Source organism: Trichosurus vulpecula, chromosome 1, assembly GCF_011100635.1.
Source record: "Trichosurus vulpecula isolate mTriVul1 chromosome 1, mTriVul1.pri, whole genome shotgun sequence".
Taxonomy (NCBI): Eukaryota; Metazoa; Chordata; class Mammalia; order Diprotodontia; family Phalangeridae; genus Trichosurus; species Trichosurus vulpecula.
In genome coordinates, this window is record NC_050573.1 from 39,545,327 (window position 1) to 39,564,523 (window position 19,197).

Consider the following 19,197-nt stretch of genomic DNA (forward strand, 5'->3'; position numbering starts at 1 on the left):
GTGACCCTGGGCAAGTCACTTCACCCTGTTTGCCTCAGTTTCCTCATCTGTAAAATGAGCCGGAGAAGGAAATGGCAAACCGCTCCAGTATCTCTGCCAAGAAAACCCCCAGACCTAGAAAGACTTACACGGGCTGATGCAAAGTGAAATACACTGGGTACAAAGTCACAGTAGCAGCGTGGGATGTCAGCTGTGAATGACTCGGCCATTCTCAGCAATACAACGATCCACGACAACTCTGAAGGACTTGGGATGAAAAATGCTATCCATGCCCAGAGGAAGAGCAGATGGTCTCCGAATACAGATTGAAGCAAATTTTGTCGGGGGCTTTTTTCACTTTTTTATTTTCCTTGAGGTTCTTTTTCATGTTTTCTTTCACAACATGACTGGATATGGATATGTTTTGCATGACTGCACATATATAACCTATATGGAATTGCTTGCCTTCTCAATGGGCGGGGAGGGGGGGAAGGAAGAGAATTTGGAACTCCAAGTTTTAAAAACAAATGTTAAAAATTGTTGTCTACCTGTAACTGGGGGAAAATGAAATACCAAAAAAATGAGAGAAAGAAAGAAAGAGAGAGAGAGAGAGAGAGAGAGAGAGAGAGAGAGAGAGAGGAAGGAAGGAAGGAAGGAAGGAAGGAAGGAAGGAAGGAAGGAAGGAAGGAAGGAAGGAAGGAAGGGGCCAAGGAAATTCATACAAAGAAAAATTTAGCTGGGCTTGTTATGAAAGAGAAGGAGAAGGAAAAGAGGAGGAGGAGGAGCATTTTCATAGCACTTTAAGGTGTGCGAAGTGTTCTACAATTATTGTCTCACTGGATCCCCACCACAACCCTGGGAGGTAGGTGTCATTACTATCCCCATTTTACAAATAAGAAAACTGAGGCAGACAGAGGTTCTAGAGGAGCAAACGAGACGATGTTTGTAAAGCACTTAGCACAGTGATTGGCACCTATCAGGCACTATATAAAAGCTAGTTTTATTTGTCATCATCATCACCATCATTACTACTATTACTGGCCCAGAGACACATAGCTAGTAAATGTCTGAGGCTGGATTTGAACTCAGGTCTTACTGATTCAATGCCCAGCTGCCAAAAAGTTTGAGGGAGCAGTAACAGAAGATGAGAACTCTTAACAAAGATTATTTTTAAATTTCCTTAAGCCTCCCCTCGAGAGGCAGGGCAGAGTAGAGGGAGAGAGAGAAAGCCAGCTGGGAGTCACAAAGAACTGGCCTCTAACCCATACTGACTGGCGCTGAGTGTGAACCAGGTCCTGAACCTCTCAAGGTGGACCAGTTGCAGACCTGTGCCTGTAAGGGGCGCCACTGCGGTGGGTACCACCATCCTTCCAGTGGCCCAGATGTGCAGCTTCCAGGGCATCGGCAGCATCAACTCTCGTTCAGCCCAGACGGCCAAAGCATGAGCTTCCCCCTTCTCATCTCCCCTCCCCTCACCCAGCTACCACCCTGGTGCTTCAATGATCCCACCTCTGGCTTGAGCTCAAGGCCTCAAGCCCCTCCCCTAGCAGCTGCCAGAAGGACTTCCCTAGAGCACAGGCCTGACCTTTCACACACCAGCAGCTCTCTCTGGCCCTCAGCATTAGAAAGTCCTTTACTTGGAGTTTTAAATTTTTTGTAACCTGGCCTCTTCCTACCTTTCTGGTCTTTTTGAAATTTATTATGCAGTCATAGAATCCCTAATTACTGCTTATTGTACAGGACACTCCCACCTCTGTGTCCCCAGCCTGGAATTCAATGCCCTCCTCACTTGGCCTGGAGTCAGGAAGATCCAAATTCAAATCCAGCCTCAGACACTAGCTGGGTGACCCTGGGCAAGTCACTTAACCCTGTTTGCCTCAGTTCCTCACCTGTCAAATGAGTTGGAGTAGGAAATGGAAAACCACTCTAGTATCTCTGCCAAGAAAACATCAAATCTGGCCTCAGATACTTATTAGCTGTATGATCCTGGGCAAGTCACTTCATCTCAATTACCCCCCCACCAAAAAAAAGCAGCCTCCATCCACGTCCTGTGGAGTCCAGGGCCGTGTCTACACAGAACAGAAGGGGCAAAGCTCCCATACCGTGGCCTTCTCCACTGCCTAGCTTATTGGCAAAATGCCCCAGGCCCATCCCCTGAACAGGCTTGGCATAAAATGTGGCGGCCTGACACGTTTAAAGCCAGTGGGCTGCCTCTGCTTAATTGGCTGCCTAGGAGACAGGCAGACCAATAACCATTAATTAGTTTACAGCTTTATAGCCCTTTTATAGAGGCAATTCTCCAACAAAGCTGTTTAAATCTGTGCACTGTGGAGTCTGGATAAGCAAAGCAGCTTCACTCACTATCTGACAAAACCCTCTGACAAGCATTTAAGCATCTCCTATGTCAGTCAGTCAGTCAATGAGCATTTAGTAAGCACCTACTATGTGCCAGGCACTGTGCTAAGTGCTTTTAAATATGTGTATGTATGTGTGTATATATGTATATGTGTATATGTTATGTATACATATATATACGTGTGTATGTGTGTGTGTATAAAAATCTCATTTGATGATGCACTCATGAGATGTCTGTGGGGCATCCAAGGGAGATTTCAGCAGGCAGCTGGTGATGTGGGGTTGTAGTTAAAGAGGGTGAAGACAGCTGGATAGGAAGCTTTGGGAGTCAAATCCACAGAAGTGATCATTCCACCCATGGAAACCAATGAGATCACTGGGACTAGGGGTTTGTAACTGTTCTGTGCCCTGGACCCCCTTGGCAGTAGGGATTTAAAGCCCTTCTTAGCAGAATCCTTTTAAATGTATAAAATAAAATGGACAAGATTATAAAGATACTGAAATACAGTTATCACCATTTTTTAAAAAGTTCATGGATTCTCCTACCCCCTATTAAAAGGGAAGAGAAGAGGTGGCAGTGCCCACCCACTCACCCACTCACTGCGTGTGAGACATGGAGGATGATCTGAAAAAGAAGCCAATAAGAGGCTGCTCAAAAGATTCAGGAAAGCAATGTCACAAAAAGCCTGGGGCGAAGAGAGGGCGGGTGGTAGTGTCAAAAAAAGCCCTTCACTTGACTGTCCCATCCTCAAGCCCTGGGCCTCTCCCTTCTGCCTTTCCTAGTCAGACTCGGGAAGGATTTTCCTAAGCTCAGGGTGTACCCTCATCTACCTCCCACTGGCTTCTCAATCCCTGGTAGGCTGGCTTCCGGCCCTCCCACTCCATGAAGATTCTTCTGTCCAAGGTCTGGTAAGGTAAACAAGGAAGGAGCCAGTGAAGAAGAAGAGACTGAAGAAAGAGGGAAATAATTTGTTGTCATTTGGTTGTTCAGTCACATCTGACTCTTCATGACCCTGTTTGGGGTTTTCTTGGCAAAGATGTTGGAATGACTTCCCGTTTCTTTTTCCAGCTCATTTTACAGATGAGAAAACCGAGGCAAGTGGGGTTAAGTGACTTGCCCAGGGTCTATTAAATGTCTGAGGCCAGATTTGCCGTTTTCTTGGCAGAGATACTGGAGTGGTTTGCTGTTTTCTCTTCCAGCTCATTTGACACATGAGGAAACTGAGGCCAACTGGGTGAAGTGACTTACCCAGAGTCAGTAAGTGTCTGAAGCCAGATTTGATGTTTTCTTGGCAAGTACTGAAATGGTTTGCCATTTGTTCTTCCAGCTAATTTTTACAGATAAGGAAACTGAGGCAAACAGGGTTAAGTGAGGGGCACACGGCTTGTAAGTGTCAGAGGCCATATTTAAACTCAGCTCTTCCTGATTCCAGGCCTGAAAGTCTATCTACTGCACCATCCAACTGCTTCCAATAAGGAAGCCTATACTGGGCTGGCAAGCCCCTCCCCCAACTCGATGGCATCCTAAGACCCCTTCCTTGTGTGTGCTGTGAGGCAGGTGCTGACTTACCGGGTGCACGTCGAGGAACAGGGAGTGCTGGTCCTTGTTGGGATGAAGCCCAATCACAGACTCAACCAGGTCGGGATCTGCATTATAGAAATGTGGGTGGGAAAGGAAGAGTGGGGCACCTGGGAAAGACAAGGAAGAAAGGGTGAACCCTCCGAAGGCAATCACTAGACCAGGAAGGAGGTCAGACCCACACAGTCATGCCCACCCACTGCCCAAGTGAAGTGGGGCTGGCACCCAGAGCAGGGACGAGAAGGAGCAGCCTATGTGGTGGCCTCTCCCGTACTTGGCTGGCTGGATCAAAGCCAGCTTTCCAGCCCCAGTGGAGGAACCTGTGAAATGGAAACTTCCATTCACTGGGAGATGAAAAGCTGGCGAAACGCAGAGATGGGAAAGCCTCTCTTTCCATCAATCATCGAGGACGGGCCTGTGCCCGAGGTGGACACCAGCCATCCGCAAGAGAGCCAACGGTATTTTCCTAAGGGGACATTTGCCCAGACTCAGTTTTCAGTCAAGTAACACAGACACACCTACATATGGGGATTTTTTTTAACCCTACCTGTGTGGCCTTGGGTAAGTCACTTTCCTTCTGTGGGCTTGTTTCTTAATCTATGAGATGAGGAGATTAAACGAATTGACTCATAGAGTCAACCGGGGCAATTAGAGCCTTGTGTGAAATCATAACAAGGATAGCTAATGTTTACAGAACACCTCATTCGATCAGCACACCAGCCCATCATTATGCGCATTTTGCAGCTGAGGAAACTGAGGCTGACCCATGACTCATGTAGTTAATGAATGTCTGGAGGCAGGATCTCAATTCAGGTCCATCATTCTCTCCACCACCTAATAAATATGTGCTGAATTAAAGCGGCTTCAGCTATGACCCAGGACACAGGGAGAGTGGACAGACGCCATCCCCCACTTACAGAGGTGAGGAGCTTCGTAAACAGAAGGCTTCTGGACTGAAAAAAGGCCCAAATAAATACTAGCAAGATGCTCCTGATCAAAACCTAAACCCCCAAATTTTAAAAAGATCCTCTTTTTATCTAGTTGGGTCTGACTCTTCGTGACCCCATTTGGGGTTGTCTTGATAGATGGTTTGTCATTTCATTCTCCAGCTCATTTTACAGATGAGGAAACTGAGGCAAACAGGGTAAAGTGACTCGCCCAGGGTCACACAGCTAGCAGGTGTCTGAGGCCAGATTTGAACTCAGATCTTCCTGATTCTAGGTCAAGCACTCTATCCACTGTGCCACCTAGCTGCCCAACAAAGACCCTACTGCATTTCCATTCTAAGCAGAAAGGGAAAATATATCCCACCAATTTGCCAACGGGTTTTTCTAGCTGGGATCATTATCAGCCTGGCAGGCTGGCCCTCATGGCGGCAGAGAGACAGAATTTTTCATATGCCTCTGTGGGATTTTCCAGGCAGAAATGCAAGAGATGGACCTGGGTGATAACTGTTAATTAATTTATGCCTTTACAGGATTCCCACGGGGGCACACAAACCCAACCTCCTCACGGAGCTGGAGCAGGCCATCCAGCCTGTACCTAGCACCACCTGTCTGACATGCGTGAGCTGCCTCCCAAGATGTTATTTCCAGTGTAGATCACAAGAGACGCTAGGCCAATAACTCTTAATTAATTTACAGCTTTATAGGCCATTTATGCCAGCAATTCCCCCACCATCAAAATTATGTCTCCTGATAGGATGATTAGGACGTGCTTGCTGAGCAAAAATCTGGTCTGTGCTACAGCACCAGGGCACAATTTTCTGAGAGTTCTGAAGGTGGAATTTTTCTTGGAGAGTTTCTTCTCCATAATGTTCTTGAGACCTTAAAAGGGAAATTCTAGAAGTATCCTTCTTACCAGACATCTCTGGCACTTACTGCCTATGTGACCTTGGGCCTATTTCTCTCTCTCTCTCTCTCTCTCTCTCTCTCTCTCTCTCTCTCTCTCTCTCTCTCTCTCTCCCCCTTTCTCTCCTTTCTCTCACTCTCTGTCTCTCTCTACTTCTCTCTCTCTCTCTCCCCCCTCCCTCCCTACCTCCCTCTTTCTCTCTCTGAAGCACAGTCTTCTCATCTGAAAATTGAGGGATTTGGACTAAAATTTAGCAAAGCATGGTCTGCACACCCCTGGGGGTCCCCCAAGACTTTTTGGGGGTGTCCATGTGATCAACATTATTTTCCCAATAATCCTAAACCTTTTAAATGTCTCTTACTGCAATTATCAATAGCTATAACTCATATAAACAAAAGCTCTTTGGGGTGGAGGCTGGGGGGAGAATCCTTAATAATTTTTAAGCGTGTAAAGAGGTCCTGAGGCCCAAAAGTTTGAGACCCACTTGATAAATGATCTCTGAGGTCCTTTCAAGTTCTAAGTCCTTCCAAACAGGTGTAAGCACTCTGGGCATGGGCACCTCTGAGAGCCATAACTAGGATGGGGCCAGGTGAGTAAGGCTCCAGCCCAGGGTGCCTACATCTACAGAGCGCCCCCAACAACACTCACAGGCCTTCTGCTGTCTAGAAACAATCAAACTCAGCACGCAGTTAGCAGTAACAGCCAGCATTTACACAGCTTTATGGTTTGCAAAGAGCATTACAACCCCAGGAGGGAGATGTTACCATTACCCCCATTTCATAGACTGGAAGACTGAAGCAAACAGAGGTTCAGTGAGTTGCCCAGGATCACACAGCTCGGCAACCTTCTGAGGTCAGATTTTCACTCTGGCCTTCCTGACTCTAGGTCCAGTGTTCTACCCACCAACCCACCTGGCTGCCTCAAAAAGAATGGAAACTACTAAATATCTTGCTACGGGCCAAACCCCAGCTGAGCTCCTTCCCAGCTCCCACCACAGCCTCCCCGGCACTGTCCAGGGCCTCACGCTGTGCTATCTGCACCCTGGACTTATATCTCTGTGATATTTGCCTTGGGAGGAGTAAAAAATGGCTAGTTACAGTCTTGTGGCCTCTGCAAGAGAAGCCTTACAGAAATCTCTCTTCTGTTTCACTGGGGAGGAGCATGACCCATCTGGCCACTGCCCAAGGTCATTGACTGGGAGGAAAATTTGCCAGCCGGGGCAGAGGGGAAGCCATCGATTGAGAAGACAAATTGATCCCGGAGGACGTCTACTTACTTGACTGACAAGAGCTCATATTCTGGATTCCCGACTCCAGACAAGGACAGAAACCTTCATTCGGTGGGTAGACAGACCCGTTGGCAAATAAGGTGTTAGGGGCCACAAATCGATAAGTAGGAATACCCTTGAACTCTCCTGACTTTTCATAATCAAAATTCAGAGACCTAGAAGGTTAAAAGAGATAAATAACTAAAGAAAGTATCATCAACAACCAGAAAGATAAAAATATCAGTCCATCCATTAGCTACCCAAGAAATCAAAAGTGAGGCTAGACTGGGAGACCGAGAGAAGACTCGACTTCTCTTCTTGGTTGCACCACAAACCTGACTTGACTTCAGACATCACTCTTCAAAAAGACGTATCTCTCCCTTCACTGTACAGGTGATGAAGTGTGGACTACTGCATAACCTGGCAAATTCCGTTGACAGGAATTGTTTTTTCTCCCCCTCATTTTTTATTCATTGGTAAAAAATAGATAGCCCAATGGGTAGGGGAGGGAGGAGGGCTAATTATGAAAATGACTGTAATATAGAGACAAAAGGTATCAAAAGAACTTTTTAAAACCTGGTAATAAGGCAAAGGCTGGTTGTACACACACACACACATACACGCAACCCATGGGACATGGTAGCAGGTCACTTCCCCCTCTCCAGGACTTGGTTTCCTCTTGCTATCAAATGAAGAAACTGGAATAGCTGATTTCCAAAGTCCCTCTTTCAGCTTTGTCGTGATTTTGCCCAAATACAAGCTCAGATGGGATGAGGCAGCCCCCTAGGAGTGGATCCTGCGACCCTAGGAATAGCCTGGCAACACCACCCCCAAACTGATCCATAAATAAGAGTCATTACCGGCAAGCCTCTGGGCTGTAGAACTCAAGATTATACTCTGGAGTCATGAAAGGGGCCCACATCTGTCCAGATGTCCCATTAATCATATTGCACTGGTCTGAATTCCAGAAGTTTAACTAAGAACAGCAAATCGACAAATTTGTTTACAATAACAAATTAACAAATTTGTTAACAATAGCAAATAGGTTAATGGTAGATCTGTTAATAATAACATATTAAATAATATATATTATATAAATATATTAAATAACATATTATATAAATATAAATAAATATATAAATAAAAATAACACATTAAAGGGGGAAAGGATAGATATAAGAATTCATTCTCTTCTGATGCTTATGACAGTTTCCAGCACATGCCCTATAGACAGTTTCATGAGTTATAGTGACCTAAAACCTTTGATCACTTCTGGGCAACTTTCTGGAGATGAGACTGTGACCAGCTGGTCTAGTTCACAAATCAATTCAATAGACATTTAAGACTGGAATCCCACCTCAAACACTTATTAGCTGTATATCCATGGACAAGTCATTTAACCTTTATGAGCTATTATCTGTCAAGTGGGGATAATCATACCGGCTTATGAGGACACTATTTCTATCCTTATACATGACACTTCTGTCCCCACTGGCTGTCCATCATGGCTAGAATGTTCTCCCTTCTTACCTCATCTCTTGGAAATCCTGGCTTCTCTCAAGGCTTGCCCCATGTTGCCCCTTCTATATGAGGCTTTTCCTGGTCCCCTCCACTACCAGCCTTTCCTTCCAAGGTTATCTTACATTTGATTTGAATATGCCATGGACAGACCTATATATTTGTAAGTTTTCTCCCTTATTATAATAATAAGATCCTTGAAGGCAAATACTGTTCCTTTTTTTGTCTTGGAATTCCCAAGGTGCTTAAATACTTGTTGAATTGTGGTATAACGGGAAATGATGAAGGGGATGACTTCAGAGAAACCTGGGAAGGTTTGTATGAACTGATGCAGAGTAGTGAGCAGAACCAGGAGAACAATTTATGCTACATTAACAATTCAGTAAAAATGAACAATTCTGAAAGACTTAGATCCTGATTAATGTAACGCTCATTCACAATTCCTAAAGACTGATGATGAAGGATGCTCCCCACCTCTTCACAAAGGGGTGATAACTAAATTAAAGAAATGACACGACATTTTTTAACATAACCAATACAGGAATTTAGTCTGCTCAGTGATGAATATTTGTTACAAAGCTTTGGTTTGGTCTGGGTTCTTGGGAAGAGAAAATAATTATTAACTGAAAAAAAATTTTTTTAAATCCTTGTTGACTAATTATAAGGATCAATTGAAATCATGTAAAAAAAAGTGCCATTTCACATCAGCTTCTTACCTTGCTCTTCCCATTCCACTTGTCCACCAGATGGATTTTGCTGAAGTCTTCGACCCCCGTAAACACAGTGAACACTCCTGAATGGGAGTTGTTTAACTACAGATAATTGGAGAGATATAAGTCAGTCTCCCGCGGAAATAACGTAGTGAACATGTAGGCTTATTCAATTTAACAAGCCTATATTTAGATGAGTATGAACAAAATTGGGGTATTCTGACACAGAGAGGAGGGCACTGAAGATAGAGTGCTCCTCTGCTCTTCCAGCAGTCATACCATCAGATTTCCATCCTTGTTATGAGAATTATTTTATGTTCTTGTTCAATCATTTTAACTATGTCTGACTTTTTGTGCCCCCATTTGGGGTTTTCTTGGCAGAGATACCAGAGTGGTTTGCCATTTCCTTCTCCAGCTCATTTTGCAGATGAGGAGACCGAGGCAAACAGGGTGAAGTGACTTGCCCAGGTTAGCAAGTGTCTGAATCCACATTTGATCTCAAGACTTCTTGACTCCAGGCCTGGCACTCTATCCACTAGCTGCCCTACTAACATCTCCCATAACATAATGGATGTTATGCCTCTTAATGCAGCCTAAAATCACATTAGCTTTTTTTAAGCTGTCATGTCCAACTGTTGACTAATAGTGAGAAGACAGTCTACTAACACACACACACACACACACATCTTTTGCAAATAAACTACAATCTAACTATGTCTCATCTATCTTGTCCTTGTGGGATTGATTTTTTGAACCCATGTCAGGCTTTACATTGGTTCCAGTTATACTAGACTGCTAGGTGGCGCTATAGTGGACAGAGTGCTGGGCCTGGAGTCAGGAAGACTTATCTTGCTGAGTTCAAATCTAGCCTCAGGCACTTACTAGCTGTGTGATCCTGCGCATGTCACTTAACCCTGGTTGCCTCAGTTTCCTCATCTGGAAAATGAGGTGGAGAAGGAAATGGCAAACGTCTCCAGTATTTCTGCCAAGAAAACCCCAAATGGGGCCATGAAGAGTTGAATACAACTGAGTGACAACACATAGCACCTACTATATTCCAGGCACTGTGCCAAGTGTTTTACAAATATTATTGCATTTTGATCCTCACAACAACCCTGAGAAAGAGGTGCTGTAATCATCCCCATTTTGCAGTTGAAGAAACTGAGGTGGACAGAGATTACATGACTTGCCCAGGGTCACAGAGCCAGGAAGTATCTGAGGCTCGATCTGAACTCAAGTCTTCTTGATTTTAGGCTCAGTGCTCTAATGCATCACCTAGCTGCCTCATCATACCTGCCTGATGTTTTAGCCTGCCAAAATCTTTTTTCCTTCCTCGAGGTCGACTCAAATTTTTAGAGGAGGCTGTTAACCCTAGATCTGAGGGAAAGCTGCCGCAAGACCCTACACCTGAGCTCACGGGCTCACTTACCGAGCCACTTATCCAGGATTTTTCTCCAAAGTGATGCCAATAATGTCTAACTACAGGCAGGTCTTCCCAAGCTGGAGAAGCCTCAAGGATGGGCCTGCCTGATGGTGGACTGACTGAGCACCAGCCATGGATAGATTGACATTTATCATAGTTGTTTACATACCTTAGACTGTATGCTCTTGGAGGGCAGGGACTTTCTTTTACCTTTCTTTGTATCCCCAGTACTTAGCACAGTGCCTGGCACATAGTAGGTAATGAGTAAATGATTTTTTTTTCAGTGACAGCAACTCACAAAGACCATTAAGGTATATATAATAGAGTCTTCCATTCTGGAGTCAGAGGTCCTGGGGTCAAATTCTATCTCTGACACTGAGCTACTTTCATGACATTGGCTAACTCACTTAGCTTCCCTGGGCCTCAGTTTCTCCATCTGTAAAAATGAAGAGATTGACCTAAAGATGGTCTCAGAGAGCTATGAGCTGATGAAGTTGAAGACTGCAACCCCTCTACATCAATGGAAGGAATGCTCACAAGTGACAAGGGTCCTCCTACTTGAAGCACTGAAGTTAGGTGAAGGCACTGGGGACGATCAGCCTGGGGAAGAGAAAACTGGGGTGGGGGGGCGGGAGATAGCTGCCTCCAATCATTTGAAGGGATGTCATGTAGGGAAAGGATGAGACTTTGGCCAGCATGAGAAGCAACAGGGTCCTTCTCATTGGGATGGAGGGGGATGGGGAGCATTCTAACACAAAGGACAGATGATCACTGGATGCAGATTCTTTTTGAGCATGCAATAGATGACCAGCATGGAAATACATTTTGTGCATGTATAACCTCTATCTAATTCTATATCTAATATATCTACTATATCTATACATAATATAGATATTCATATAGAACATATATAATATATCTATTATATCTATATCTAATATAGCTATATCTAATCTAATATCTTTCTCAATGAAAGGGGTAGAGGAGGGAGAAAGGGAGAGAATTTGGAATTCAGAAATTCTTTTAAAAATGTTAAAAATTATTTTTACGTGTAATTGGGGAAAAACAAAACGTTCAACTTCAGCATAGGTTGGACTCAACGGCCACTGTGGAACCTCCCAAATTCTGTGATTCTGAAATGCTCACCCACCACAAGCCTAGGGTCACATTAAAAAGCGCTTAGACTAGCAGAAACAGCCCTTCCCCATTCCTCTGCTAACTTTCTGAACGATGGTGAGCAAGGAACTTCCTCTCACTGGGCCTTGGTATAACCTCGGTCAAACGATGGCTCCAGAATACACAAGGCGTCTTCTACTGCTAAAGGTCCATGGGTCTAATTCTAAAGGGGAATGGAAGGATACCAGCTGTGGAGGGCATAGTTGGAATGGTTGGAATGGATGAGCCTCCCACCCATCTCAGATACTGTGAACAACCATTTAATCCATGGTCAGTGAGCATCGATTAAGCACCTGCTAAGTGTCAGGCATTGTTTAGAAATTCTCAAGTTTAGGGCATGCACAGTGGCTCATTGCAAAGGATGGTGGGTGACCTGGCAAAGAATGTTTTACTTATTTATTCATTTGTTTATTTGTTTATTTATTTGTGCTAATTCCACACTATAGCAAATAATGTTTTGTTTATTTATTTGTTCATTTATGTATTTATTACTGTTCATGCTAATTTCACACTATACCTGGCAAAGAATGTTTCATTCATTTTTTTATTTTTTTATTCATGTTAATTTCACCCTATATCTAGCAAAGACTGTTTTGTTTGTTTATTTGTTTGTTTGTTCATTGTTGTTCATGCCAATTTCACACTGTATCTGGCAAGCCTGCTGAGCAGCAGAAGCCTCCCTCTTTCTGTCAGGGAGACTGGGGAATACGAGTGGAGAATGTTCAACAGGCTCTCAAGTCCACTGGTGGGTCAACTGTTTTTTCTGATTTTTTTTTTAAAAAGAGAGATAATTTTTTTTCGTGGGCATGGCTTGTAGACAAGATAACAGCAATCGATCCAGTTTGGGGTATTTGCTTTCAAAGGATGAGCTAACCAACCTTGTGTGTGTATATGATATTTTGATACATTTTTACTCACCTCTGAAAATAAGCCAAATTTATCCTTAAATGGTAACATGTTAGGGAAGTATTTATTCAGCAGATTGATGAGGGGATCCTGATAACCCCACAAGATGTCCCCCACCGTTCGGTTTATGAAGGCCCGCTGGCCAAACATGGAGAATGACAGGCTCATTAACACCTTCATGGACATGGGTTTGTTCTCCATCATCACCGAGGACGCCTAGAGCAGAGCAGGAGAGAAGACACTGACGTCATCAGGAGATCTGGGGTTCACGACTTGGCGGAGTGGTGTTGAGAAGGGATCTTCTACCGCTCACCATACCCTCGATGGCTCTGACATTTATTATTATTAAATATGTTTTCAAGACCCAGCTAAAACCCTATCTTCTTCTAAAAGAAGCCTTTCCCCATCCCCCTTAATCCCCCTTTCCCCAAAACCCTTAATCCCCCTTTCCCCATCCCCCTTAATCCGGAAGCCTCCCCTGGGAGATTATCTCCAGTTTATCCTGTCCGTGGCTCATCTGTCCTACAAAGTCTCCTCCGTTAGACTGTAAGATCCCTGAGGGCAGGGGTGGTCTTTTGTCTTTCTTTGTATCACCAGCACTTGGCACAGTTCCTGGCACACAGTAGGCCTTTGATAAACGTTTATTGACTAAACAACAGAACAGAAAGTTGATCTGGCTCCATTTCCTGAGATGCAGGCAGATATTCCCTCCCCTCACCCCAGCTGTCAAGAAAGACTCCACCAGAAAGACAAGAGGGGTGACGGAAAGGGCAGGAGCCTGTATCTGAGTCAAGTTTTCAAGTCAACAAGCATTTATTAAATGCTTACTGTGTGCCAGGCATTGCACTAAGCGCAATAGGAAGGCAAAAAACAAGGTCCTGGCCCTCAAGGAGTTTACAGTCTAATGTTCTCAAGGAAACTAGGGATTCTGAGAGGTGGGTTCAAGAAGGAGGGAACCCCAGGTATAGGGAACAGGTAGGGCCAGAGATGGAGTCATGCGAGAGGAGCGGTTAGTCTGGACCACAAACTATGTGAGGAGGACTAATGTCTGACAATGGCTGCCTCTAAAGGCAGGCGGAAGTCAGGTCCAGAAAGGTTTTAATTGCTAAGCAGAGGAGGAATTTGGATTTGATCCTGCAGATAAGAGGGGGCCACTGAAGTTTCTGGAGCAAAGGAGTGACCCTATGCTTTAGCATTACTACTTTGGCTGCTTTCTGCACGATAGACCAGAAAGCGCTACCTCCAGGGGGGTGCTGGAGCTAGCTCACGTTGTTAAATTTTCAGTGTAAGAATTTACACCTCAGAAATCAGCAAATGCTTGATGTAATGTTTTATTGATTGTCATCACTTCAGAAATTGATGGAAAAAGTATTAAGAATACAGTATAGCCGTCTTGGTGGGGGGAGGGGAGGGGAGGGAAGAAAATTTGAAACTCAAGAACATATAAAACTAAGTGTTGTAAACTAAAAATAAAAAATTTAATTTAAAAAAAGAATACAGTATATTTGGGGAGTGGGGACAGTTGTTAAAAACATTTACCAGCACAACCCTGGCCAAGTCCCTTTATTTTTTGTCTACCTCAATCTTCCCACCTGTCAAATGGGCACAGTGCCTATTCTCTCCTCCACCCCTCCCCATACTACCTACCTCCTTAGGTAAGTGGTAGGATCCTGCATCCTAAGGGATGTCATGATTAAGACATGAACATTTCTCAAATATATGGAGAACTGAGTCAAATTTATAAGAATATATGCCATTCCCCAACTGATAAATGGTCAAAGAATATGACAGGCAGTTTTCAGATGAAATAATCAAAGCTATCTATAGTTATATGAAAAAATGTTTTAATCACTATTTATTAGAGAAATGCAAATAAAAACAACTCTGAGGTACCATCTCACACCTATCAGATGGGCTAATATGACAGAAAAGGAAAATGACAACTGTTGGAGTGGATGTGGGGAAATTGGGTTACTAATGCAATGTTGGTGGAGTTGTGAACTGATTCGACCATTCTGGAAAGCAATTAAGAACTATGCCCAAACAGCTACATAAAACTTTTGACCCAGCAATACCACTACTTTGGGACACAGACGTAACTACAGACCCAATACTAGGTCTATATCTCAAAGAGATAAAAAACAAAAAGAAAAAGGATCTATGTGTACAAAAATATTTATAGGAGCTCTATTTGTGGTGGCAAAGAACTGGAAACTGAGGGGAGGCCCATCAATTGGGGAATGGCTGAACAAGTTGTGGTATAATTATAATGGAATACTATTGTAGTATTAAAAATGACAAGCAGGTTGCTTTCAGAAAAACCTGGGAAGACTTACGTGAACTGATGTAAAGTGAAATGAGCAGAACCAGAACATTGTACACAGTAACAGCAACATTATATAATGATCAGCTACGAATGACTTAGCTATTCTCAGTAACATAATAATGCAATGAAAAACGCTATCCACCTCCAGGGAAAGAATCGATGGGGTCTGAGTGCAGATTGAAGCATACTATTTTTCACTTTATTTTGGGGGAGTTTTATTAGTACTTTCTTTCACAACATGAATAACATAGAAGTATGTTTTGCATAACTGCACATGTATAACAGATCAAATTGCTTGCCTTCTCAAGGAGGGGGAGGGAGAGGGATAGAATTTGGTACTCAAAATTTAAAAAAAAAACAAATGTCAAAAATTGTTTTTACATGTAATTGGAAAAAATAAAATATTTAAATTTTTTTAAAGATTAAGAAATGAAAATGCCCTCAGAAAGCATTAAAAGGGCCACCCAAAAGCAAAGTGTCATTATGCTTAGTAACACAAACAATGACCATGGATGTTTGCCCCAGACTTCTCTTCCCCATTCCTGCTGGAATTTCAAGACGGACATCAAGAAGGACATCTCATCAGTCCTTTTTCTGTAACCTTTACAATCTGACTTGACCTCCATTTCTTATCTATCAGAGAAGGCAATCATTTCCCCAAGATATCAGCAGTAAGTTCACTTACTCTCTCCCAGAACTGACGGTTAACATCAGAAGTGGGATTTGAATCGGGTCTCCTGACTCCACATCTACCATACTTTCCACTGTATTTACATCCCTTCTCCTCATTTCAAAACAACCCTGTGACATAGGAGTTATTATTATCTCCACTTTACAGATGGGGAAACTGAGGCAAGCAGCGGTTAAGTGAATTGTCTAGGGTCACACAATGAATGTCAAGTCAACAGGTGCCAACTACGCACTCAGCACTGTGCAAAGCTCTGTGGATTCAAAGAAGGGCAAAAAACAGCCCTGCCCTCAAGAAGCTCACAGTCTAATAGGAAAGACAATGTGGAAAAAAAATATGGACAAAGTATATAGAAGATAAACTCGAGATAATTAAGAGAGGGAAGGCATTAAGGAGGCCTGGGAAAGGCTTCTTCAAAGCAGGACTCTAGCTGAGACTTGATGGAAGCCAGAGACAAGACAGAGAGAGACAGAGACAGAGACAGACAGACAGACAGACAGACAGAGACAGAGAGAGTTAGTACGTTAGTTAGTTCCAATGGGAGACAGCCAGTAAAAATGCCGGAGTCAGGCGATGGAATGTGTGGTCTGGAAAACAGCCAAGAGGCCAGTGTCATTGGATCAAAGATGATATGGAAGAGGGTAAAGTACAAGAAGATAGGAAAGGTGAAAGTGGCCAGATTATAAAGGGGCTTAAAAGACAAACAGAAGATTTTGATGCTGAAGGTGACAGGGAGCCACTGGAGTTTATAGTGCTAAACAGGTCACTCCTTTGCTCGAGAAACTTCAGTGGCTCCCTGTTATTTCCAAGATCAAATCCAAATTCCTCCTCTGCTTAGCATTTAAAACCTTTCTGGACCTGACCTCCACCTGCCTTTTAGGGCTTATCAGACATTAGTCCTCCTCACATAGTCTGTGGTCCAGACTAACCGCTCCTCTCACATGACTCCATCTCTGGCCCTACCTGTTCCCCATGCCTGGGGTTCCCTCCCTCCTTGATTCCACCTCTCAGAACCCCTAGTTTCCTTTAAAACCTTAGATCAGGGGTGGGGAACCTGTGGTGCCAAGGCCACATGTGGCCCTCTAGGTCCTCAAGCGCAGCCTTTTGACTGAGTCCAAGTTTATCTGTTCTGCAAAACTTGGATTCAGTCTAAAGGCTGCACTTGAGGACCTAGAGGGCCACATGTGGTCTCAAATCCGCAGGCTCCCCACTCCTGCCTTAGACTGTAAACTCCATGAGGGCAGGGACTTTTTTTGACTTCCTGTTGTGTTTAGCACAGTACCTGGCACACAGTAAGCACTTAATAAATGCTTGTTGACTTGACCTGAGAACTTGGCTCAGATGCAGACTCTTACACCTTCTACCACCCCTCCCTGTCTTTCTGGTGGAGTCTTTCTTAAAGTTGGGAGGGGAGAGCGGGGAGGGTGGAAGGTGACGAGGACCTACATGCCAGTGGTGGCAGCATCAGAGGAGAGAAGATGTTACCAAGGAAAAAGAGGAGAGAGGCCTTAGCAACTGACTGGATACGGGGGAGGAGGGAAAGGGAGAATCCAAGCTCGGATGACTCAGAGGCTGGTGATGCCTTTGACAGGAAGAAAGAAGTCAGTAATGGGGGGGGGGGGAGGGGGAAGATAATGAATTCCATTTTAAACATTTGCATTTAAAATGCCTGGAGGATGGTCCAATAGGCAGTTAGACATGATAGTCTGGAAGTCAGGAAAGAGGTTAGGGCTGGAGAGGCACATCTGACAGTTGTCCTCATAGAGATGAGGATGGAATTCATGGGAGCTGATAAAATCACCAGACGAAATGGTGTAGAGGGAGAAGGGAAGGTATAGGGAAGGAGAAGGGGAAGGAGAAGGGGAAGAGGAAAAGGAAAAGCAAGGGGAAGAGGAAGAAGAATGGGAAGAGGAAGAAGAATGGGAAGAGGAAGAAGAAGGGGAAGAGGAAGAAGAAGGGGAAGAGGAAGAAGAAGGGGAAGAGGAAGAAGGGGAAGAAGAAATGGGAAGAAGAAAAGGGGAAGAGGAAGAGGAAGGAGAAGGCTAAGGGGAAGGAGAAGGGGAAGAGGAGAAGTGGAAGAGGAAGAGAAGAAGGGGAAAAGGAAAGGGAAGAGGAAGGGGAAGGTGGGGAAAGGAGCAGATGGGAAGGAGGAAGAGGGAAGGGGAAGAGGAAGAAGGGGAAGAGGAAATGGGAAGAGGAAGGAAAGGAGAAGAGGAAGAGAAGGGGAAAAGGAAAGGGAAGGGGAAGGTGGAGAAAGGAAGGGATGGGAAGGGAAAGAGGAAAGGGAAGGGGAAGAAGAAGAAGGCCTACAACAGAGCTTTGGAGGATGCAGTTAGAGGGTGGGACCTGGATGAAGGTACGGCAAAGGAGACTAGGGAGTGGTCAGACAGGTAGAAGGAGAACCAGGAGAGGTCAGTGTCCCAAAAACTTAGAGAGAACTCAACAGTGTGAAAGGTTTGAGAGAGGGCAAGAAGGATGATTGAAAAAAGGTCAGCAAGGATCTGAGAGGTGAGATTTGAACTCAGGTCTTCCTGCCTCCAAATCATGCCCTCTTCCCCACTGTACCATCCAGCTGTCTGGGGCGGTGTGTGCTGGACTCACCAAGACCAAGATGTTGGGCATCACGATGTAATCGGTTTCTAAGCCCTGGGACATTTCAGGCTGGAATTCAAAGGACCGGTATTCTAAGAAGGACACCGTGTCATTGTCATTGAAAGTGATGTTTCGTTTCTGTCTGTATTCTCTGTGAAAACAAATGAAGGGGACCCATAAGCGCCCCATCTGTCAACAGCTCCCACACGTCCTCTCCGTTTGCAGGGCCGTCTCCTCAAGCTCAGCCCTTCACATGGACTATCCAGAGTCTTATATAGGACTCTCTGCTTTAAATGACTCCCCCAATTAGACAAGAGGTCCCTGAGAGCAGAGACCATCTTCCTTTGCTATGTACATTCCCAGGGCTGAGAAAAATTAGTAAATGCTTTGACACCGAACCCCCTTCTCATCTGCTATAACACCATCTGCCCAACCCCAGCTCACCTCCCCCAGGCATTCCGCCCTGATGTTTCTTAGCAGCAGTCTCTCCTTCTCTAACAAAAATCCAGAATTCAGATTGCAGGATCTCCCAGCCAGTCCTGTCCCTACACATTCCTAACTTCTTGTATAGAGATTTATGGTATTGGGTGTTCTTGGCAAAACTCCTCACGCGACTAACATTCCAGGGATCCCATCCAGGGCCCTGTAATTCCCACAAGCACACTGTACTTATGGTGATTAATAGCTCAAAGTCAACCTCTTCCAGGAAGACTTCCATTAAAAATCTCAAAGCTACCACCAAAAAGAAAAAAAAAGGACAAACAAACAAACAACCTGTGAGTTCATTGACCTGGAGCAAGGATTCTTAACTTTTTTTGTGTTCTGGA

General features: G+C 44.3%; 1 protein-coding gene across 3 annotated transcripts in view; it reads right to left on the reverse strand.

Annotated features, from left to right (window-relative positions):
- The window catches only part of SCARB1 (scavenger receptor class B member 1), a 99,223-nt gene that overhangs the window by 20,410 nt on the left and 59,616 nt on the right, over positions 1–19,197 (reverse strand). For all 3 annotated transcript variants that reach the window (XM_036759496.1, XM_036759508.1, XM_036759503.1), the window contains exons 3-8: positions 18,380–18,521; positions 12,777–12,980; positions 9,266–9,361; positions 7,892–8,007; positions 7,041–7,207; positions 3,905–4,023 (exon numbers count right to left, since the gene is read on the reverse strand). In XM_036759496.1, coding sequence (XP_036615391.1) covers positions 3,905–4,023; positions 7,041–7,207; positions 7,892–8,007; positions 9,266–9,361; positions 12,777–12,980; positions 18,380–18,521 — 844 coding nt within the window. The remainder of the gene's footprint in view (positions 1–3,904; positions 4,024–7,040; positions 7,208–7,891; positions 8,008–9,265; positions 9,362–12,776; positions 12,981–18,379; positions 18,522–19,197) is intronic.